General features: G+C 31.0%; 1 protein-coding gene, 1 long non-coding RNA gene and 1 pseudogene across 3 annotated transcripts in view; 2 read left to right on the forward strand and 1 right to left on the reverse strand.

Moving 5' to 3' along the window:
• Positions 1-9,341, forward strand: part of LOC112686703 (lachesin-like) — a 280,882-nt gene extending 271,541 nt beyond the window's left edge. For both annotated transcript variants that reach the window (XM_025559111.1, XM_025559112.1), the window contains one exon: positions 7,274-9,341. In XM_025559111.1, the coding sequence (XP_025414896.1) occupies positions 7,274-7,575 (302 nt within the window). In that variant the 3' untranslated portion in view covers positions 7,576-9,341. The remainder of the gene's footprint in view (positions 1-7,273) is intronic.
• Positions 9,342-10,438: 1,097 nt separating this feature from the next.
• LOC112686711 lies at positions 10,439-11,697 on the forward strand. The gene is made up of 3 exons (XR_003148914.1): positions 10,439-10,548; positions 11,123-11,139; positions 11,221-11,697. It is a non-coding gene; the product is annotated as an uncharacterized LOC112686711 (long non-coding RNA).
• Positions 11,698-17,392: 5,695 nt separating this feature from the next.
• On the reverse strand, positions 17,393-25,518 carry LOC112686725 (annotated as a pseudogene).
• Positions 25,519-25,848: the final 330 nt, after the last annotated feature.

Here is a 25,848-nt window from a genome sequence, read left to right on the forward strand (position 1 = left end):
TTGTTTCCTACTACCTTTATACACGTGTTAATCAATCACACATTCTTTCATATTTTTGTTCAAGTGATTGATGTTAAACGTTGATTTAACTTAATATCATATTACGCACTATAATAACATTACTAACAAATACATGAATGTTAAAAAAATTGCTGTCCAAATACAGAAACGAATCATTCAATAACTCTATAGCTCGACTATCTTTCAAATATAGTTAAATCTGGAGAACCACAAAAAAAGCATTTAAAAAAAAACCTTCTTACCCTCCTCTAAAGCAACCCAACAACACCTTGGCCATTAAGGATCCAATATAAAGGTGATCCCTTTAAAACATATCTAGTCGAAGTCTTTAAGCCTCATGGTAACATAAACAACCCATCTTTTTCCAACGAAATTAAAATTTTTTTGATTTCCCCTCTGCAAATGACTCCACCCCTAAAGTGTTCTCTCCTGCTGAAGTTCAACATTACATTTATACATTATCAAAAAGGAACGCTCATAGCATTGATCACATAACCTACGAAATTGCCAAACACCTCCCAAGGAAAACTTTAATACTTTTCACATACGTTTTTAATGCAATTGTTCGATTATTTTACTTCCCGCTTCAGTGGAAATTGTTAATCATAATAGCCATTCCCAAACCTGATAAACCTCTCCAATTATCTTTCATTGTACAATCATATAATTCTTCTTCCGTTAAACTCAAAGGTAGTCGTAAAATTAATGCTCAAAAGAATTAGCCTTGTCATAAAGAACTTTAAAATTATTCCTAACACCCAGTTTGGCTTTCATAACCGTTATTCCATAATTCATCAAGTAAACCATATAACAGACACGATTGCCTCAGCTCTAGAAAAAAAAAACAATACTATTATGCCGTTCTCCTCGACGACGCATCGCTCAGGCTTTCGACAGGGAATGCATACTGGCCTCCTTTTTAAATTAAAAAAATTCTCTCGTCTGCTTTCTACCTATTTTTTAAGTTTTATCTCGAAAACCGTCCATTCAATGTCCAGTACCACTCAAGTCTCTCTCATATTTTCACTATTGAAGCCGGAGATCCCCAAGGAGCAATAACAGATCCCGTTTTTTTCAACATCTTCGTAACTGATCAACCCATTTCTTCTAACACTTCTAAAAAACAATCCTTTTAACACACGAAAACCCAATCATTGCCTCTATCCAACTGCAATCTCAACCCTCTCGCTTGGAAACCTGGTGTCAAAATTGGAAAGTTAAAATAACTGAAACTAAATCCTGCAACATCACTTTTACGCTTAAACATCAAATTTGCCCACAAATTACTTTCAACAACATCACAATTCTTTTTTCATCAAACATAAAATACCTCAGAATACATTTTGACAAAAAACTAAATCGGGCCTATCATTCTCATAACATCAAAATTAAACTCAATTCTCGTCTCTATGTCCTTACATTTTTCTATAACGTAAAATCAAAACTTACTACTCACACTAATCGTAACTTATACAAAACCATCCTTAAACCTATTTGGGTATATGGCATTCAAATATTGGGTTCCCCGCAAAAAAATCGTATATAAACAAAATTCAAATAACCTAAAATAAAATATATTTAGTTCAATTACAAAAGTTCTTTTCTATGTTTCCAATCAAACCATACACACAGACCTAAAAATGAACACCATGTTAGAAGCCGCTATCAAATTCCACGCTGATTATCATAACTCTTTCTTCGACCATCCAAATATCCTAGCTAAAAATCTTGCCAATCCAATGCCCGGCAACCCTCCCAAATACAAAAAAAAAAAAAAAAGGAATGTGACCTACTTTTCTAATTTAACCTTATACCATTGACAGGAGTGTCGTCAGTGGGTGGCTTCTCCTTCATGTCTTCTGGCAGCAACCATTAATGTTAACATTTAAATTTATTATATATAATATAGTATTAATTGTTTAACTCAAATAATGTACAAAAAATAAAAATATTATTTACTCGGTAATAGAAAATTATTGCTCACGCCAACTCGTATACTGTTTTTATCGCTTTTTGCCTTTAATACGTTTCACGTTTAATACGATTTCACTCGTCTACAAATCATTGTTTGTTTACGTTTTAATAATATAACTTGAGTAGAAAATTCACAATTCTCAACGGGTGTGATAGAGCTTTTCTATACGTGGGGGGTGCATGTGTTTATTTACCATTGCATCAGATTATATCATATCATCATCAGTTACGAACATTAACACATTTAACCTCAACACAGACCCGACTTTTGACTTGACTCCCTTAGATCTTTAAGAAATTGACAGAAATATAAATCAACATTACAAAAAAATATATAGCTTACAATATGATATACAGTAATATCAACCAATACTCAGAAATGAAACGCAACTTCATAAATTAACGTCGTACAAAATCACCACATATTTCGGTAATGTCTATACTAATCAAGGCTCGGGAGTTAAAACATTTGCTTATTTTTATGGATTGACTTAAAATATAGTAGAGTGCTATAGAAGTGTATGTAAAGTTATATAACAAGTACAATTATGAAATTTGAAAGTGCCTTTTTTTTTTTTACCTTTTTCAGCAATTTTTAAAAAAAGTGCTTATTTCCAGTTTTTCTAACTATTTTTGCTTATTTGACCAGTTTTTGATGTTTTTATATTATTCTCCTGCAAAGTCGTTTTTGATAGAATTAAAATTAAAATTAATTTTTATCTTATCTACGTTGTCGCATAGTTCATCTCCATCCAATGCATAGTTGTAGGGTTCACAGATATATTCCAATGCTGAAAATAGAACTGAATGTCAAACGTCAGAATGATTAAGAACAGAGAGAACAGTTTAAATTTTATTTTTAAGAAAAATCCCTTAGAAAATCCATAAAATACTTAAAGTCATGAAAGTGAAGATTTATTTTTATTTTGTTTTATTTTTTTTTAGAATTTTATTTTAATTTTTTTTTTTTTTTTAATAAAAATATTTTCTTAATTTAAAATTTTTTAAGTTCTTATTTTTGTTCTTATAATGATGGTTTTAAGCGCTTATTTTAATGATTTTAAGTGCTATAAGTTCCGTGCCTTGATACTAATAGTCTAAAGTTATGCCAGACCCATAAACGCAATATCCACATTTGAACTAATGGCGTTTAATATCAGATGATTGCTGTATCAAATATTTTGTATCGTCGAAGCTTACGACCGACTATATGAATCATATGACCAATAATTAGTATGTAAGCATTCTACCGGTCAATAGGCACGTACACAACTCACTGACGGAGTTAACGCTGTTAACTTTTATTCGTCTACGGGCGAATGTGTTGAATTAATTGAATTAATTTCACTGGATCCGCTTTATCAAATTACTCGGCCACCATTCGTATTATATAATAACAACGTCCAAACTATAACAAAATTAACAACATGTGGTTGTTTGAGTGTGTGTGTGCAGCAGCATATATTCTATTTTTTTGTGAGTAGGGTTTTAATTTATTCTAAAAACTGAGTAATTTCATAATATTATAAAAAAAAACAAGTAAGGTATATACAATACTTATATAAATAATACTGTTATTATTATTAATACAAATTAATAGTTATATACAACCACATGATATAAATTAATGTTATATTTTTCTGTACCTTCGTAGCAACTTATTTATGACTTGTTTTCTTCTGAAGGGGAGGTCAAAACTCTAGAACTCCCCTATTTCGAAAATTCACTGTGTGTGTATGTGTGTGTGGCAACAAAATACAATACTTGCACGAATATTCTGTATGCTTACACTATATGCGTTTATTAAGGAACCATAGTTAGTGGTGGAACTTGAAAATACATTGGGAAGCGAGTTATTCATTGGATCACGATTGAATCAAGCGCTTAAATAACTACTGACTTGGGTCACTAAAGACGCTTGATTGCAAATAAAGGACATTGTTATCATCATATGTTTATATAATCATAAAAAACGTCCTATATAATGGTCTATTGTTGAGGAATTGCACTCATTTAATTTTCTATTTCTCTCTTTCTGGCGTACAGTCATTATTATCAAGGGGTTAGATTTGGTTTTAAAAGTTTAGTGGTTGATTTTAGATTTATATTTAATAGACTGGTATATTTGAAAAACCACACGTACTTTGATTGTTTAAATCTTAATTTTTTTACGATATTTTGCACAGTTAATATATCAATATTTAATAATTTTACTTGTGATAAAATATTATATGACAAAAATCGTATAGTCTTCCGTACTTTGGTGACAAGGTCAACTAATAATAAACTTTTACCGCTGTAAAAATATATAGAAACAAAATAAAAAAATCTAGTCATTTAAGTGGTATTCTCGTAAAATTCCAAAAACATTATAATAACAAATTTCATTTCGGATTCCTCAAAAGTTAGCGCAACCACATTCTCCGGACTCCAGCCCAGTGATGCTCAAACTCTCTGCCACGGTGGGCCACTTTGGTACAATTATTTTTTAGTGGTCCACCAGATACAATAGTACGCATAATGTCAAATTAATCTAATAATAGATTTTTGTTGGTCATAGTATGTATACATTGACACGTAGGTTCATATTGGACTTGTATTCATATATCTTAATGACTGTTAGTAAAGATTGCAGATTTGAGGTACGCTGTATATTCACATTAATTCGATTGGTATACTATTTAGTTAATAAATAATATATATACCAGTATATATTGTAAAGCTATCAGATATAACAAAGACTAGATAATATTTACGGTATTTTACGAATAAAAAAAACAAATGGTGTCCATTTAAGGTCCCACGTGTGAAAATACAGTCGAGAAGACGTTCCTCACCCTTTCGTTTACGGTGGTGGAATTCGCCTCGCTGCAATAAGGCCACCCGTCGCGTACAATTTCATTTTCCCACGGGTTCCGTTGGAAATACTTTGCTCCACGCACAGAATATTATTTTTTACATTCACCCGCTACGACGACGTAACAACTATTGTACGTACGCCAAATGCGTCCGACTGCACAGTAACGGTTATTGTCGTCGCTGTTATTATTATTACTTTGCACATCTAGCGAACGGACATACACTATGACACTTATGGTACCTCTACCTAAATACACTATAATAGTCGTTTATATGTAGTTATACACGAACGGGTTTTTCGGATATATATACACACACACGCCGTCGACTATCACTAGTAGTAAAATATACATATCTTCAGTGCTTGATTTGGTAAAAAGAAAGAAGGGGGACTCTGTTTAGTTTAAAGAAAATAGCGTCCCTAAGACTTATTAAGCGTTATATTTATAACGTAATAATAGTAGGGGGACGCTAAAATTTCTGAAAATTAGTTGGGGTACTCCGTCCCCCTGTGTCCCCCCTCAAGTCAAGCACTGCATATCTTAAGTTACGAGCGTCCAATACTTCTACGAGTGATACAAAATGGAATTTTCATTAAGACCATCCTCGCTCTTCTTGATTACACCCTCTTGATCCAAACAGCATTAGATCAGCAGTGTTTGGAATATTTCATATCGTGCTTTAGCCAAAGTCAGTATTCCAACATCGGATTGTAATAATAGCAATATGAAAACGTTTCAAAACTTGTGTATAAATACCTAAATTATATCGCATTATCTTCGACGATTTGTAACTTTGTCTCAGCTTCTCTGTATCCTATACCCACGAAATCACCCTCATCGTCAGATTTCTCTCACTTACGCAAGAAATATATATATATATATATATATAGATGTGTCTATGTTTTCAGTCGTTTCGGGTTGTAATATTAATAATATTATTCGAAAACGTTTTGCAATTGGGCACGATACATCGTAATGGAAACACACAGCAGTTGAACGGTAAAAAACAATGGTGGTCGGGGTGGCGATGATGTTGCGCTGAAATTATTCTCGCCTCCAAATTGCCTCTTCAAAACGGTTTGTTTGTATTTGAATTATACTCCACCCTTGTTCGCCGACGAAATAATAATAATAAAAAAAAACAACCCTCACTCGTCATATGCGTATACACATACAGATAAACACACACACACAAACACAAACACATGTATATATATATATATATATAATCGTTTTTGCTGCTTTTACGTTATGCAAAATTTGCGTATTTATACACGTTTATATAAATATATAATATGCACACACACACACATTTAATCTTAATGGAAATGTAAAACTAAAATGTTTGGCGGGAAACGATAATTTACTCCTACAACGTAAATTTGGAATATTCAGATTTATTATTTTAATAAAAAATACCGAGAACCCACAAATATGTAGGCTTTAAGCAGAGTACAGATCTACCGTGGTTTAATTTCGTTCGTACAACAGTAGAAAAAAATGTCCTGCAAATATAGAAATTTACTATAAGGATACTATATTTTTTTATTTTATAAACGCGTTCTATAAATTATTATATAACAATTTTAGGAAAGTATGTAGATATAATGTAAAAATAAAAAAAAGGCAAGAAATTTGTACAAGACGTTTGAAAAATATTCGATTTTAAAGTACTTAATTATTGAGTAATCCAAATTCCTAGAGATTAAATCAAAGGCTGACGTATAAAACTATTATTTTCTTTGTCTCCGCATTTTTCGAAAGAAATCAATTGCACAACATCTTACTATACGAATACCATCACGTCTTGTGCATATCGACGATGAAATTAAATACATGCATCAACGAAGCCTCAACAGTTGACCTGGTGATATATATCATAAGCTCATTTCCGGAGAACCAGCGTTATGCATATCTATCGTACATTGGTTTACGATATTATTCGCTGCGAAACGGGCGTGATAGTACGAATCAATCATTTACTAGAGCACTCTGAAATGTTTCTCGTATCAGAAGAGTCGAAACAATGTGGGTTCAGTCACGTTCGAGAACGCTTTCGAATCAAATTTTAGAAAATGAGTTATTCGCGTAAACAATGAATGTCATTTGCTGGTTGCATCTAGAAAAATCGTGTCCGTGCTCTATTTTTGTTCCGTTTTCGTCTAAACCCAGGAGGTTCTTTTTCTGACATCGATCGATTTCATACATCAAACAGAACATAATCAACAAGTTTAGGATTCCGGATTAACATTTTAAAAAAAAAAAAACGATGGAATACTCTTATATTATTATTATTTTTTTTTTTTTTTTTTTAATTTCGTATTGCAATACGACGTGATTCAATACCGCGGGATTGATGTTTTTCATATCGTCCAGACGACACCAAACGCTGTATTCATTGCGTATGTTGGTTTCAGGGGACCGAAAGTCCGGCAGAAAGTCGGAAGACAAGACCAGGCGGCGGATGAATGGTATCGAGGAGGCGGATGAGATGGAGACAAAGAGCAGCAGCCACCGGGCCAGCCGTGGTTCGAGCTGGACGCGCCGGTCGACGGTCGGCCAGTCGCTGGGCGTCGCAGCTGAGCTGATGGCGCTCGCAGCCACCGCGGCCGGTTGGCCGGCCGGTTCTCCAGTGAACGCGGCTTCCGGGCTCGTTTCGCTGGCCGTGGCCGTCTCGCCGCCGGTGTTGCTCATGCTGTGGGACGGTTGCGCACCGTGATGAACGGCGGCGGCCAGGGCACCGACCCACACGGTGGACGAGCCCACGCACCACGCAAAGACCACGCCACCCTGGTTTCATCAGCTGCGAGCGACGCGGTCATAGATCATCCCTCAGCCCCCGCGATCAGAGATCTATAATCGTGGGTTATCCGTGTATCGACATGAAACTTAACCGCGCGATTCTATTCCCGTTGTTTAATGTTATCGTTTTTTTTTTTTTAATTTTTTTATTCGTTTTTCGTCTCGCGTTGTCTTAAAAGTTCGATCGGATCGAGAGAAAACAAAAAAGAAAAAAAAAAACGTTAGTCGGCCGGGTTTACCGTCCGTTTCGTTTCACCCATTGTTGACCGTTGTTCGTCACGAATACGTTTGTACGTATGACGTTCAATAGTAATAGTTTTCGTTTCAACGGAACAACAATGGTTATATGTATCCGGTATTAGTTATTTTTCTTTCATTTTCTTCCCCATCCAAGATCACAATACAATATTGCTCAAACGTGAACGATGTTTATAGAAACAGGACGATGTTTTCATTTGGTTTTTCGACGTCGAGTTTTTTCGTTATTCGGGGATTCCCGTCTTAATCGAATTTCGCAGCCACGATACTGTTTTGGCTATAACACGATTGAGCATAAAACGCCCTCTTTACCACACAATTGAGCAAATTTGTCTGCATGATGTAGAAATACAAATGAAACCTACACAAGTGACCGTAAAAAACTCATAGACGTTGCCAATTTCGATTTTGAACTACATTGATACTAATCTTCTTTCAACATTCTATTTTCTCAGTTAAATTTTAAATGTAATTGCATTGTCTAGAAGTTTCAACCATATTACGTTTATCTAATCCCAAGAAAATTGTTGCTAAATATTTATTATTGGTACGACTCCATCTCAAAAAATTTTGATTTTTTTCGTTCTTTCAATTAATTTATGTTTATAAATATCACTATGGCCAATGCTTTGCTTCTTTTCGAAAAAATTATTGTTACTTACAAATTAAAAAAGTAAAAAGTACACTATACAACTGTACAACGTTACACAACGCCTTGCGAAACGACTATAGGTGATCGATCGCTGTATAAACTCAATCATTTCTATAATAATTTTAGTTTGTAAATATCGTAACCATCTTATATTTGCTCCCGGTGCTGAATATTCAAAATATCAGTGTAGTACTGATAAAACTAATATCTATTGCATTCAATTAATCGGTAACGTTGCCGATAAAACTATGCTCGGCCCTCGGCACGTTTAAATTTAGTATCTTAATAATTGGTGTAATAATAAGTTACAACATTTCGGGAACTTGAATGTGGCAATGACGCATAAAATATTCTACGTTCAATCGTGTTGTCGAAAAGGTATACGCTCGATCGTGTTATGCTCAATCGTTCTTTACCGATTATTTTACGGTACACACCCGAAGTGACATTTTCATTTTTTTCTCCCCCCAACGGTGCATTAACGAATATTGTTTTAATTGAATATTTACGTGTGCATAACTATGCTCGCGGTGTACCCATATCTTATCATATTAAAAAAATTTTAACAATTTTATTTTTTATTTTTTTGTTCGTTATTGTTTTTATAATGTACAAAGACAGTGTAAGGTAACCATAATACAGTACCATTTGTAAATACCATATCAATTATACCTTATAATCCTGTACTGCATTGTTTAGACGGAAATTAATTGTACTTAATAAATTATGAAACGGAAGAAAAATATATGAAACTACTTATAATATATATATATATATATATATATATATATATATATATAAATCCTGCTATACGTGAATTGATTATACGATTTATAATACCTGATTTACAATGTTTAATAAAGATGCAAATAAACGAATAACGATAATATACAGATTATGTGTTTTGTTCGTTGTATATTATTTTGTATAATAAAATACATAATATTATGTAGTGTTAGTGTTTTTTGATGAATTTTTTTTTTTATATATATATTTATTTATTTATTTATAACAAACCGTGTACGGACAATTTGTTTTAGACGAATGTTTTTGTGTTATTTTTTTTAAATAAATCTATTCACAATAATATTTTGATTTTTTATAAAATGGTGATTTTGAACGATGAAACTAAATTGTTCTCAGACTAAAAAAAGTCTATTTTGTATAACCCAAGCAAGAAAATGAAATTTAACTTTGAATTAAATTATAATTAATTAAAAATTGAGTTCATATTTAAAAGATACTTAATGTTTTATATACATACCTAGTAAAAGAGTTTGACGTAATTCATTCGCATTTTAATCAAAAAATGTAATGCATTCCTACGGTAATTTCTTTTTTTAACGTGAACGCTGCATTCGTATAATTATATTTTAAATTTTCTATTTAAATATTATGTATACCATGACAGGAGCATAGTGGTTAGGAGTACATGGAACAATAGGGGTTGAATGAAGTGAATAAAATTAGACCACAAAAGTAATTTATATAATAATACGCGTATAACTGCGTATAATAATACATATAGGCATTGGGCACAGTACGTGACGGTGCGCAAATAAAATTTCAAAATATAATTAACCGTCGCCGCCGCCACCGTCGTCAGGGCATATATAAATATTTATGCGACGTTTGAACGAATTTCAACCGGTGAATTCTCATTCGAAAAGTGTACCACAAATTAACATCAGACAAAGGTATATATATATATACATGTATAGTAAGTGGTTAAACATTCAGATAAGATGTCGTTCGTTCGATACGAAATAAATGGTAATTGACGTCATTGTGTTATTGAATATTTAAACAATAGAGCGATCGACAATTGAAATTGTACGTGCTGTTTGACGATCGTGGCGCATCGCGAATACTACGCACCAAAAGTACCAGTCACGGTGGAACCGAGTTCGATATCGAATCGAGACCGTACTCCATTGGACCGGGACATGGCGTATGTGTAGGCGTATGTGAACCCTAAGGGTAAGTCTTTGATCTCAGCCGAGTATCCTGGAACTTCGGTCCCTAACTGGTAAAAGTCTATCGTAACCTATTAATTTTCTCTATACCGAGAGGGGGGGTTAAGGGAACACTGGATTTCATAGACGGATCTACGGTGTGTACCGTGTGCACCTTGGTACGCCCTAATGTGAATAATGTAAATAAAAAAATCTAATAAAAACAATTAAGAATAAACATATACATTAATTAAATTTTAGTTTTTTGTAAATTATACTGTGAGTGTTCAGAATAAGTCTGAAATAATAATTACATGTATTTTTTACCAATCATTATTTTACATAACTAATGAAGTCTTTTTTATTTAAATTTAAATCATTGCACTGTCTACACGTAATTGTTTTTTTTTTTTTTTTGTTATTGTTAAATAATATTCAATGTTACTATCGTTGACATAAATTCTCGCTCTAATACTGGTCTAATAGTGGTAGTAACTATTTTAAGCGAAAAAACATTGCCTTTTCTTGTAAATGGACACAGCACTGATAACGATGATTAACAAAATAATAATTTTGTTATTTTTGTGATGTGAATCAAGCAACTCAAAGACATCAGGTAAAATTATATTATTATCGTTAACTTTGTGTTCAATAACAATTTGAATTTTTATATAGCCTCTCCTTTATATTTTAAAAGAATAACAGGGTCCACTCAAATGTAAAACTCTGGGTTCGCCTATTCCGGATGTTATAGCTGAATTATCGTAAGAGGCGACTAAACATGTTGGCCAGTCGGAGCTGGTTCCCGGTCACGGGACGCAGCGAAACCTCCAGGGACTAGGGTGTCAGAGGTTTGGGCCGTGACCTCAAAAAGAGTGGCCGGGTCTGGGAGCAGTGTAACAGGATCCCATGCCAGAACAGGGCGACGACCGCGTCTCGAGCGAGCGCTCCGAAGTAAGGGACGACTTGTCGCCGCGCAAATCCAGGTGGGTCAAGGCCGAACATCCTACCGGCTATGTGCCCACTCAACGGTGGCGAATCCCGAGTTTGTTCATTTTGGCACTTTCCTACCCAGCCCCCGTCAGCCGTTGCGAGGCTTCGACCAATTGTCGGTTTCGTGGTGTTTGCATCAGAAGCTCTGTGCGCGGTTAACATGGCAAGCTGCCGATGAGCGAAGACCATGCTGGCACATGGTGTTCGAGGACTACGGATTGTCCTTGGCCCGAGCCCCGATCTATCGGGATCACTGGAGGTCACCCACGGACGAGCAGTGGTTGGACAGATGATGAATAATGGCGAAAGTTCTGGTTTTTCGATCATGGCGTTGGTGGCTCACCGCCTGGGACACGCTGAACATCATAGAAAATTGTTTCTTAGAATACGATAACATCTTGCGCGAGCCAACGGACCCGCTGTCTACCGACCTGTTTGTTCGTATGGCGTTCCAACCGGAAAAAAAATTTAAAAAAATAAAACGACCGTGTTTATTTCCTCTCGGTAAAAGATTGTTCATAAACCCCGTCACGAAAATATTTGCATCTCGTTCGTATAGATCGTTTCATCCTAACCATTCGGATAAAAACGGTGTATTTCGACTAATACGTGATAAAATTACCAAGGCCTACTAACCTAACTACGGCTTGTGGGCGGAATTTACTTGATGTAAAACTCACGTCGACTTATAGTCAATCGACAATATTTTATTTCGAAATAATATCACGGTACTAGACATATACATATATACTTATGACAACGCAATATCGAACATTTATGTGCACGGAACAAGATATACTAATATCGTCGGGTTTAATTCCGTTGAAATATACAGAATTACACTAGGAACGGTATAAGTACACGTCAATAACGATTCAACGGTATTTCTTCGTGATGTAATACGTTTAGGCACGAGTGTTCTATTTTTATTTCGAAAAAAATCGCACGGTCCGCTATTAGTGATTCGGACCCGACCAGACACGCGTATCGACCGTGTAGAAGCTCGAGAATCGTGTCCAATTTCCCATATGGAACCGCAATTAATACTGCTACTGCGTAAGTTATATCGTCTCGGAGTGTAGTGGAAAACATTTTACGCTATACGCACCGGAAGAATTATGTTGCAGGTAAAAATAGGAATCAAGAACACTGCAAGTAAATGGTAAATAGGTAGTCTGAATGGTCATCCAAGTAAACAATTAAATCGTTCAGACGAAGCATAATTTCTAATCGTTTTTAGATCTTCAACGGAGTGAGGAATGTATTTGTTAAACAATATGTTTTATATATATATTTGTTAATGCATTTTAGAGCAGTCAAAATGTTTTGAATTTTAACTTAGATTTGACCTCTGAAGGCAAATCGCATTTATTTGAGTCATTGAGAGGAAAGAAAAGTAAAAAAGAAAAATTCAATAGTTTTTTACCACGTTGTAAAACAAAAAACAATTTAAGGAAAAACAAGAACCAAAACGTGAATGATACCTGTATTATTTTGGGTAGAACACGATTGCGTACATTTGTCCTTTTTGGCAAAACGATTGCGTATGCAACTGTACGCAACGTTGTCAACTTTACTAATTTCACCGTAATATATCTAATAAATATATTTATATATAACAGTTATAACACATATAACAATTCTATAATAGTTCATATAAAAAAAATGAATAGTAAAATAAGGCTAGCTAAATAAAATAAAAGTAATTAATAAACAAATTTTTTTTTATTTATTTAAACTTACAATATGTCAATATATTACATGTTATTACAAGGTATTATTTATATAATAATGATACGGTTAAAAGAAAATAATAATAATGTTGTGGAATGAAAATAATGGATAACTAATTTTAAGAGAGATAATAGTAATAATAATAATAATATATATATTCTAAATTGACAAAATGTAGTCGTTAATAATGATAGACTTGGTTGGATGTTACATAATTTCAATTAAAATTTTAGATAAAATTAATGAGGATAGGTCTGAGAAAAGATAAAATTATAAAGGTATTATAAGACGGTGTGCAATAGTATTATGGAGAGATAATGCCTTTAGCTATTAGTGTGTTTAGGACTGATGTAAGGAGGGAAATTAATGGATTAATTAAAGAGCTTAAATTGGATATGAGTTTTGAAAAGGTATTTGATATTTGTTCTGAGATTTTGTTTTGGTTGTTGGTGGCTTCTGCATATGATTTGGTTTTGGTTCTGGGTTGAGACTGTTGAGAGTGAGGGTCAGGATCTTTGACTGGTTGAAACTTTTGAGCAGATTTTTTAAATATTGACTCGAATGCTGAGCATCCTTTGAAGTTTGCGGTGTGGTCTTTAGCGCATAGAGCGCATTTGGCTGGACTATTTCGGTCCTTGGTACACTCGATTGTCAGATGGTTTTCACCACATTTGACACATCGAGCTTCATGGTTGCAATAGTTCTTTGTATGTCCATAGTCTTGGCAATTATGGCATTGCGGTGGGCCACGTCTTTTATTAAATAGTTTTTCGATTTTTACTATTGTGTTGAGAAGAGATGTAATTTCATGGATATCATTATTATTATCTTGCTGACAGATATCCAAGAAGAATACTGGAAGTGGACAGTTGTTCCTGTTTTTGGCATTGTAAATACTCATGACTGAATGTCCCTGTTCAGTAGGAGCAGAAGTAATATCGGTATGTAAGGTGGAATTATGTAAATTTTTAATGACGACTCTGTATGTGCGATGACTTAGGGGGGTAAATGAATGGAAACTAGCGTTTGTTTCATGTAAATGATCTATTATTGCATTGTAAGTTCATTTATCGGTGGGTTGTACAATGAGGTGTGACGGAGTTGACTTACAGGTGTAACCATTGGGTCCGGTGATATTTTTTAGGACGGTGTTGAATGCTGAGAAGTTGGATATGTTTTTGATGTGGATAGGAGGAGCCACGAGCTTAGCATTGTGAACTTTGTGAGGTGGTCTGTCCGGATCTTCCGTGGTGCTAGTTGAAGGTTAATAAACAAATAAAATCAACAGTTTTTATTTGAATAAAATTATTATTAATAAATTATTTGAAAATACTCAAATTTGGATTCTTTGATATTTATAACTTACTACTTTTACTGAAACTCAGAAAATACCATATAATATAACGGAAATAACGAAATTTCATTACAACTGATATATATGATATCATTAACAATAAACATATATAATAAAAGTGATAAAACACAAAGTATTTATTAACTTTTTTAAGTTCTCCCGTATAGGCATGTGATAACACCAATATTGGTATGAAAATTGGCGTCAACCTTTAAAATTTCGTACTCATAGTGTAGTTAAAAATCAGGTAAAATCGTACTGAATCATGTAGCTTAAAAAGGTATGACCGATAACGATGCAATCATTTTTCACCAATTATTTTTCAGAAAAGTTTTTGTTTAATTATTACGAGTGTCCTGGGAATTTTAAATATCGAATTTTTATATACATTACTTTATCAGGTTTTTCAGGTTAATAATTACCATAATTGTTCTGTTTATCAATATTAAAAAATAAATTTGATTCATGATTTTAATTTGGTTCAATAGGTAAAATGCATTATTAAAAAATAATAAATATATTTTATGATACTAAAGTGAATGGTGCTGTAAGCCATAATTCATTGTTAAATTATGATTTTAGATAAATAATCTGTTTGGCCTATAGGAGGGTTACATAAATTAAAACTTTATTGACATTTAAAAGTGTTACATTCTATTTAATGATTTTTTTATTTATTACTTATGTAGGAAATTAAACAATCTGTACGCATATGATATAATAAGCATAAGTACGATAGATACGCGAACAGTAGTATTAGTAATTAATAATAAGAATTTACAAATAGTTTCTGCTAATATTATAATACTATTATTGTTTTAAATGAAACTAAAAATGTTTGAGTTTAAGAAGCCACTCGATGATAGTATTTCGATTGGAGAATCTAGTAAAATGATTGCACAATTTTTAATAGATGTCTACTTAATTTTTTTTTTTAAATAAGAAATTTCAATTTTTATCTTTTTCTAGATAATAATTATTCAACCAATTATGTGTCATCTTCATTTTGATATTCAAAAAAATTATCTATACAAATCTCAGGCGGAAACTCGATTATAATCATCGAGATTTCGGTACGTATTTGCATTGGACGTATCTGGATACGTTCACCGACCGATAACTGTATTGACGTTTTAGATACTACCGCGCGTGTCATTCGATTATTCACCACAGTCCCGTATAATATTACGACAATATCATTACATTTCCGTCGGAATATGGAGATTTTCTTTAATCCCATGTCGAGACGCCTTTCGTCAGCTACACGTGTTGCGTTCGACACTTTCCCACCCGATGTAATCGTTTTTATCATGTTTTCATCAAATTAATGTACGAATATGAATTTTCGTAACCAAACAATAAGCATTTATCAACCAGTCATGGATGTCGGTCTGAACAGAAAATCAGACGGTAAAAAGCCAATCAGTGATAAAGTACAAAAGAACAGCTGTAGATTGGTTAGTTTTTATATGATTTGTTTACGTTTGAAAACTATTTTACCAACCGCAGTACTTTAAATGGTACTCTGATGGCTTACGAGATTTTTCCGGAACAAAAAAACTAACTCAACTACACCGCTTCCCAAAGGGACAAAGATTTGTATTCATAAATTTGAAAAATCGGTGCAAAAAAACTCGACGGATTACTTGAGCATTTCGAAGGCGAAGTGAAAACGTATGGTTTCAAAAGCAGCTTTATAATAATTAGCATACACAATTTTTGAAATTTTTACATAGAAAAAAAAAAGAATAAGTTAAGGTTTTACAATTATGATATGAAAATCAACACAAAACCAAAGAGTACACACATATGGTGTATGTAGATATATGTACGAGTATTTTATATGTATATACAGGAATTTATGAGTTTTATAGTTTTTTTACAGCTGTTTTTCAAACCAATAATATGATAGGTCACTGATCCTCTCACCACAAAATAAAAAATATTGGTGTTAAAAAAGTTTCAAAAATTAGTTACCAATTTATAATAATTCGTAATTACGAATTTGGAATTTTTAACTTAAGTATAACGACCCTAAATCAATATAAATCATATAAATTATAACAAAATAATTAATAGTTATTTTGGGTGGGCATAAATATGACATCGAAATGTGTGCCTTGCGACGAGTTAATTGCATATCTGAACAATAATTTCAATTTAAGTTTTAAGTGTTTAGTTATATTTTAATTAACAAAATATTAATTTATATTTTTACTTTTAATTTTTATTAAAGATAATACGATCAATTAAATTGATAAATCATCCAAATAGTCAATAATTACAACATTTCTGCGAATGGACTTAATTATTTTAATTTTTTTCTATATGAGATAGAAATCCAACGATTATATGTAAATATGTTTCATACATTCATTGAAATTAATCAATTTCTTTTCACTCTTTTTTTTTTTTTGTATATACATTTGTATTGCTTTTTTTGCAATTATTACAGTTGAGGCATTTTCATGCGTTTATTGTGCTTTAATAATAATAATTTAATTAATAAATTAATTAAATTAAAAATTTTTTAAAAAAAACATCATTGTTATACAAAGTATGAAAGTAAGTAGAGCGTAGAACTCTCAATCTATATGAAACACAAAATACGGATTGAGGTTAATAAATTGCTTTATTTTATCTATATTGATGAAACAAATAAATATTTTAGAATTATTTAACAAAGTTTTTATTATAAACTATAATTTACAATAAACAAAAATACAAAAGATTGTAAGATTCTTCTTCAATGTTCTTTCCATTATTTTTCGTTATAATACTATATAAATTATAATACTATATTAGAATCATGTAATTTAGATTTGAGATGATTAATTATTTTATATTCTCTTTCTAGTCTTAAACTTTTTAATTGCAAATTTTTCGATTTCCTAAAAATATAATAAATATATATTATGAAATGTTGAATTTATCAATTTTTATTCTCACTGAAGATGTTCCAACTCCATTAATTCTTCGCTAGAAATATTAACACAACAATTGATTTATAATGACGTTAAAGAATCTTTCAAGATCTGAAACTTATGTAATGCCTCATTACTAATTGTGTTACATCCGACAAATGCTATATTTAAGATATTGATGCAGTCTTCTGTAATATGAACATTATAACACAATGTAAGTTCTTATAAAATTTATCATAAAATTAATTTCTTATTGATTGATTTCCCACAACGAGTTAATACTGAGAAGTATCTTAGTAAGTCAATCTAAATAAAATAAAAATATTTATATTCAGATAGTATACACATCAAACAAAAATTCTCAAATAATAAAATTATAATTTCTTTAATCACTAGTAGCAATGAAATTTGTTATTTCGAATCTCATTGAGAGGCAATTTAATCTTTTAAACGACACTAAACATTACAATATAACATATACATCAGTAAAATCACATAAATTCTGAATTTTAAGCACATACAAAGTTGAATTAAGTTTAACTATATAGAGAATTAAAAAAAAAAAAAGGGAAAACTATAAAACTATAATTGTAATTTTGTAATTTTCATAATTGGGATTTATTATCAAATTTTATATTGGGATGATTAAAATTTTAGTATAAATCGAACATACTATATTCATTTTTTCCGTGAAAAATATAGAATAAAACTCGTACACTTATTTTAATTTAGAAATTTATAGAAAAAGTAAATTCATTTTTAAAACCATTTATTTTAATAAAATATTCAAAATAAATGCTCTGTAAAACAGGGAGAACAATTAATACAATTAATTGAACTATATTTTTTATAAGAGCTTTAAGAAATTTGAGATAACCTGTGAGTTGTTGGTGATAATAGATAAATATTCAAAACCGGTAAACGTATATTGAAGTTAGGAAATCCTAGATGAGATATGGAAGCTTCTTTCCTAGCATAAACTTGTTCAATCTTAAATTGTTTCAAATATTTATCGTCTTTATCAACCATAAAGTCCTAATGAATAGTCATAATGTCCCACGAATTGTCTGGAACCTTTACAACGAACTTTTGCACCATTTTTCATAAGCCATAGCTTATATTCATCACAATATTCATAAGCATTATGTAAGCACATACCAAATTAGGACCAATTTTCTTTGTCCGTTCATCGGCATACCTTAGATAAAACAATGTAAATCAATTAAGCTGTAGTAAATATTTTTCTGCAAGACAGTTAATTTGTAGTTAAAACACTTACCGGTTAAATGAGTCAGAGACCCACTGTCATAAGCAACTTTTGTTCCCAATCGTTTTTCACCAAGACAAATAGTGTACTCCTTGAAAACATTTTGATCATAACAATTTAATATTTACAAATATAAATTAATTATTAAGTACCAAAAGTTGACACAATATTAACAGTGCAATTATATTTCAGAATAAGAAATACGTATCAAATTATAACGTATGTGCTCTAAAAATTTATGTTTTAATAAATCCACACATTCAAAAGACGACGTTACGTCGGGTAATAAACAATTATATGAACGACACAAATTATCAAACCACAGTGACAATTAAAAAAATTTACTTTAAAAACTATAATCCAATGAACATTAATATTTTAAATTTCCATAAAATGAAAGACAAATTTATTGTATTTGAATCAAAATAATTCAATCATATTTAAAATATAAATTAAAATGAGTTATAATATGGATTCTAAATTTGATATTAAAGAAATATATAGCACAAAAGTTAACTACTATAAACATATTTAAATATTTATAATTATACTTACAATATATGAGTATTCTAATTTATAGATGATTTAGTAGTTTAAATTACTATTACTGATATTTTGAACTAGGAGTTTTAGTATATTATTTAATTTATGAAGTATTCGATTTAACGTCAGACATTTAAATTCATAGCAAACATATTATTTCGATTAACATATAACCAGTCGATTAATTTTGTTAATATACTTTTGTTTCTTCCTGAATGCTTTATAACTTACGTATTTATAAATTAAATTTAACTTTATGTATATTTTATGAGAAACTTCAAAAATTCTTTGTTCATATTTTCTAATATGTGGATTGAAAATTTTTGTTATAAAACTATTTATTCAGATCGTATTTTACATTAAACTTAATCATATTTACTTACATTAATAGTCAATGAAATAAAATTCTTTCATGGATTTTTCTCCACTAGAGAATGTCAATTTGACTCTAGTTCATCAATCTTTCAAATCAATGTATTCTTAATTAGTTTTTAGTAAAAATAAAACTAAAATTAATAATCTATAAATTTTACATGAATGTTATCAAAAAATGGTCAAATCAAATACTAAAAATAATATTAAAATTCTTGTATTATTATATTATACAAAATATTGGATCCAATTCTGTTTTATTAGCAATGAGTATAAAAGTATCTATTGATGAATTATGTAAAAAATATAAAAAACTTAATGAGCCTGTAGTTTATGATTAGTCTAAACAAATATAAAATACTTTAGTTTTTGTACAGTATTAAATAGAATAAAATATTGTAATTCGAATCCATAATCTAAAAATGTCCTAAAAAATTTTCACGTAACTTTATTTAAATCCTAAAATAATTATCAAAATATATATACTATCAATAACCACACCAAAAACGTGGTTAGAATCCATAATAATTTCTATACGTTTAGAAATTTTAATCATTACTCGAAAAAGTTGTCTTCCAATTTTTTATCAAAAGATAGGTAAAATGGTTATTCGTGCATTAAGTTTAAAAGCATGTTGACTGAATTATTAATTTTATAAACTAAAAACTGCCATAGTACTACCAATTTATGGATGGCCACTCAACAACTTTCAACGACCGCATCATCTCTACCTCACTTACGCTCATCATAAAATAAATATTAAAGATTGTGTTATAAAAATATCGATAGCGAAAATTAAAAATTAATTAAAAAACTAAAAACTGAAATTAAAGTTTAATTTCCAATCGATAGATATGAAATATGACTTGTATGGAACTCATTATCTTGAAACCCATTTGCTACACAAAAATCAACCATTAAAATAAGTAATTACAAAAGAAAAATCATGTTTGTAATATTATTACAAATATTTCGATAAAATATAGTACTGGTGTCATAGTATACAAGATTCATGAACTTGGTAGGGAAATAAATTACCGAGAAAACGGAACCCGAATTCGACGTTACCTAATGTTGCACTTTTTGGGTTTCAAAGTATCGCTTGTTTCGGTCAAGGTATAAGTCCGTAAAAGTATAGTAGACACTAAGAACAATGCCATGCTTTTCGACGGGAATGTTAATTTAGAAACGAATAACCAACTCCGGCCTGTAATTTCTTATTGATGTTTCGCGCAAAATATTGTGTCAAATACCTATTTTTAACTCGGGCGCGGAAAACAATAAATAAATCGGCGGACCAAGGACTCGAGAACTCGGCATCTGTCGACCGATTTCCAACCCGTTCCGAGGCCATGTAGCAGCCTATAATGCTGTAACGCACCTGTACGAGATTTATGACCGGCCACGTCATCGTCGTCTTAGGTATTTATAACGTAATGCAGTCTCCTTAGCGCTCGTGAACACTTGGCTCTTCTCTCCGCGTCCCATCCCGCGGGTTCATCGATTTTCGCGCCGGTCCGTCATACGGTACCGTTAATGTCGGTCCACTTATCCCGAATAATGGACCCTGGCGGGTTAACAATTCTCCAGGCGTTGCAAATGACCGGCCATTCGTATTCGTGTATTCCCTCGTATAACCTATATACATATACATATTGTGCGTGTGCTCTTCTGCGCTTGTAGAGGTGATAATATATCATACCAAATCCTAGACGACGGCGTCAGCTAAAACGACAATATTATTGCGACACATATATTTCTATGGGCAGGACTCCGAAAAGTGCGGGATCGGTGGGAACCACGAGCCCAGAGAACCGGACTCCTTAAGGGTCCGGGAAAATAATGCGTCTCAATACGCACGGTAGATATTTGATGGATACATTACCTATCATGTTTTTCTATCACTGGAATCGTATACGTGCAAGAAACGCACTTAACACCTGAATACGATACGACTTAATATTGACGATAATTTACTGCGTAAGTCACTAGACGCACCATGTCCTTTTTACAAATACGTACGATTCGTTTGTTATTGAAGCTACGCTTGTTTCAACAGTGATCATGTTTGATAGTATTTCTTGTAAAACCACATTTATTGATGTGACCAATGTTTAAATACTCCTTGATTATCAGGAGAAATAATCAATAAAATATTAATTTGAATGAGACGAAAATTACATCTACCTTCTCGCATACGGATTATTCATAAGTTAATTATATATATATATATATATATATATATATCGTGTAACGTATTTTGCAAGTAAAAGCATTATTTCGGAATGTTTTCTGTGTAGACGATTATTATTATTTACGTACTGTGTAAACCAATGTATGTACTAACAATTTTTAAAGATATTCGCAGCAATAAATATCCGTCGTTACACACGCCAGTTTACAATCGATGTATTATTCGTGGTTACTAAATAATTAATATCTGTAATCCCACCAATATGATAATATGACAACAATCAAAAAAGTCACAACGGACTTCATGAACTGTAAGAACGAAAAATTAAAACATCACAAAAAATTCTTCAAAAATTTGCGCTAACTCAAAGTGTCAGCAGATTGCCAAGTTTGATTTTTATAGTAAAACTTTAAAGTAAATACTTTCGTCTTCAGAACTTACAGTAAAAAATATTTAATTTTATTATATATCAATATATAAAGTAGATCAATACGATAAGAATATGTTTAAATTGATTTCCGTCTCTCTCAGTGTTTTATTTACACAAAAAAACATAAAAAAAAAGTAATAAAAATACTATTTTTTTTCTTGTGGTATAATTCTAAATAATATAATGTACTATGAATATTTCATTCGTAATTTTTTCCTAATTTTCTACAAAAAAGTTGAAATTTCTAGGCCAAGGAGACTATCGATTGATTGTAAACCAAAGACGGACAATTATAATTATGAATTGGTAATTTAAACTTGAAACTTCACAATCATAAGATATTTCTGATAGAAAATGTTATGTAGTTGATACCTCAGAGAAGATTGTTTCCTTAAATTTCTTAACATTTAATTTAATTGCGAAAATTGATGAAAAATTACAAAAAAAAGCGACAACATTTACGGCGTACGGAGAGGTAATTTTCAATAACACAAAAATGAATAGAAATATTATTTTTTTTTAATAAATGAAAAAATAATTAAAACATTTTGATTAGTTAACTATTTAAGAATGTTTCAAAATATTTTTTCTTATTTTTTTTCGTAAAATGTTTATAAAATGATTTAGGTACTACAAAAGTATTGAATATGTATTGAGTAACTCATACATATATTTTGTTTTTTAATAGAAAAAAAAATTGAATTACTTCTCAAAACTATATTGGAAGGGCCTTTAAGCTTAAAATGTTGACAAGACAATAAAAACAGCTAAAATCTACCATATTTTTGTGGCTTAAGATTCATGTAACTTATTATATTAAAACTTAAGATTTAAAAATTGAATAAAATATTTTTAACTTTCTGTATTCAAAAACAAAACGTTTATTGCAAGACAATAATAAGTTTCATTAGCGTTGGAAAATTTTGAAAAATCAGCTATATCAATAAACTTTAGTTATATAATAAATTAGGGCCTGGATCTATATATTTTAACATATTTTCTTAAGAGTCCATGAAGTAGCTAGATAAGTTACAAGTTTGAATTATAGTTTACAGATCCGATACACAAAGTTTTATTTAGCAAATGTTTACATAATTTGTCATTTTCTTAAGTGTACTGCATATTTTTGTATATTAAGATTTTTCCTTGCATCATAGTCAAATGCCTTAGTGTTTGATACACATTTTTTTTTTTACAATTATTCATTGACTTCGCCCTCATACACTTCGTAACGAATTTGTTTTTTTATATTAGGTATCTAATTACTAGATAAATATAATTCGGTCAGGACTAGATAGTATAACCCGTGTCTTGAGTAGGTTTTCACGACCCACATTTTAATTATGTTCCTTCCGTGTGTGTATTATTGTTTCTTATTAAAATGTCAAAAGTACAATCATCTGTTCGTAAGTATGTTGCGGAATTTGGAGAAAATACTTTATGCATCTGACGGAGGAATTTTTATTGTCAAGTATGTGAGATTCAAGTCAACAGTATAAAGCCCTTTACTGTCACACAAAATCTGAAAATTTATTGACACATTTGAGCTGTCAGTAAAAAAAAATAATAAAAATCTCAACAAATATTGCCAATATACCATAAAAATGTTTTAAAATTCAACATACATTCAAATAAAACATATATATTACAGTTAAATTATTTCAAATAGATATTTAATATATTTGTTTGTTCCATGTTAGTTTGTTAATCAATTATATACATTTTTAAACTAAATTAATTTAATTAACATGCATTTTTTGCATATTTTTATTGCATATCATAATGATTATCAGTATATAAATTAATGTATATTTCGTACTTTTTAGTACACATAAATCCAAGCCCTAATAGTTTTTATGCTAAAAAAATTTAAATTTTAATCGCAGCTACCCGAAATATTTACTGAATACTAAATATTAATCTTTAATTTTTAAAATATTCCACAACATTCAAAATATTGTAATGATTATTGTGCTGTTAAAAAGCACATGATATTTTTGAATAATCCCTAATTTTAATCGGTTATTGTTTGACAACACAGTAGGAAAAAATATAATTTTAATGTAATTTACATAAGTGCTCTTTTTTATTTATTTGCATATAAGTTAGAACATTAAAATTATATTATTGAATAATTGGCCCTAATATAATATAAACTATCTTCGGAAATATACAACGATTTACATGCTCTTTTTCACTGTAGAATCGATCAGAAATCAATCATCAATACCAGAATCTTCATCCAAAATGACGCTCGGAGGATCATTGATATATAATGATGATGCCCATCACGGCTGTAAAGGTATTAAACGGAAGAGGTCTGTCATGAATGACGTCTACGATGATCTATCAGATGTCCAAGAAATAATCGACTGCAAAGTTAAGTTAAATCGTTGAAGCGGATTTTTTGGGTGTTCGCTGAAAATGAAAAAAATAACCATCAACGCTCGAGATACCGAGAATCTTCACGAATCTACAAATGCAACGGCGAAAAACACGGATTCCTGTTCGAAGGACGAGGCAATGAGGAGCATGGATTATTAGGAGTCGATTCTTTGCGTAATAATTTTGGTAACACGCTTTAACGTGCTTTTAATAAAATATTGTACGATTATAAATAATATTCATAATGTTATCTTAGTATAACTACATTACGATGTGTGCTTCGTTAAGTTAACCATGTCTATGATTTTTACGAAGGTGTGTACTCTGTTAAATTAAATAGTTTAAAATGTATTGAGAGTTTATAAAAGAAAATAAATTTATTAAGAATATAATTGGTTTCAATAAATAGAAACGTTTTTTCAATTACATTCGGTTGGTCACATATTAAAAATCTTTATACAACGAATTCATGAATTACCGTTTTCATGAAATCAGTAATATCATTTCTGAAAAGATGCATTTTTCAATGTTTTCTTATTTTAAGATAATTTTTAGTATTTTTCGGTAATTTGTTTTGTTTTAATGTATATCAGTATACGAGAATATTATTTAGTTTTTTTTTTTTTTTTTATTGGGCTTTTCACGAGCCATTTAGACTCTTGGCCGCTAAAACTAATTCCTTCCATTGTTCTCTATTATATGCTTGTTTCCAGTCTCCTCCAATTTCTTCTAATACTTCTTTGATGCTATCTTTCCATCTTTTCCGTGGTCTTCCCCTTGGCCTCTTTCCTCTTATCATATATATCAATACTCCTTTCAATACACTTCCATCGGCTCACTACACATGGCCTGCCCATTTTACCCTTATCCCTCTGGTAAATTGTACCTTATATTCTCTTTTGTAAAGTTGGTATAGTTTGATGTTGGTTCTTATTTCCTCTTTCTGTTCCACATTGTTGAATACGGGTCCGTAAATTTTTCTAAGAATTTTTCACTCGAATAGACGTAGTTTTTCATCATCATTTAGTATTTTTACGTATTAAAAATTTCAAATATAAGGACATTTTTTTTTAAGAAACACTCTTAGAGTTTTGAAGTTTAAATTTAAGGAGCTCAACTATTCCTTTAC

Source organism: Sipha flava, unplaced genomic scaffold, assembly GCF_003268045.1.
Source record: "Sipha flava isolate LNK unplaced genomic scaffold, YSA_version1 323_pilon_pilon, whole genome shotgun sequence".
Lineage (NCBI taxonomy): Eukaryota > Metazoa > Arthropoda > Insecta > Hemiptera > Aphididae > Sipha > Sipha flava.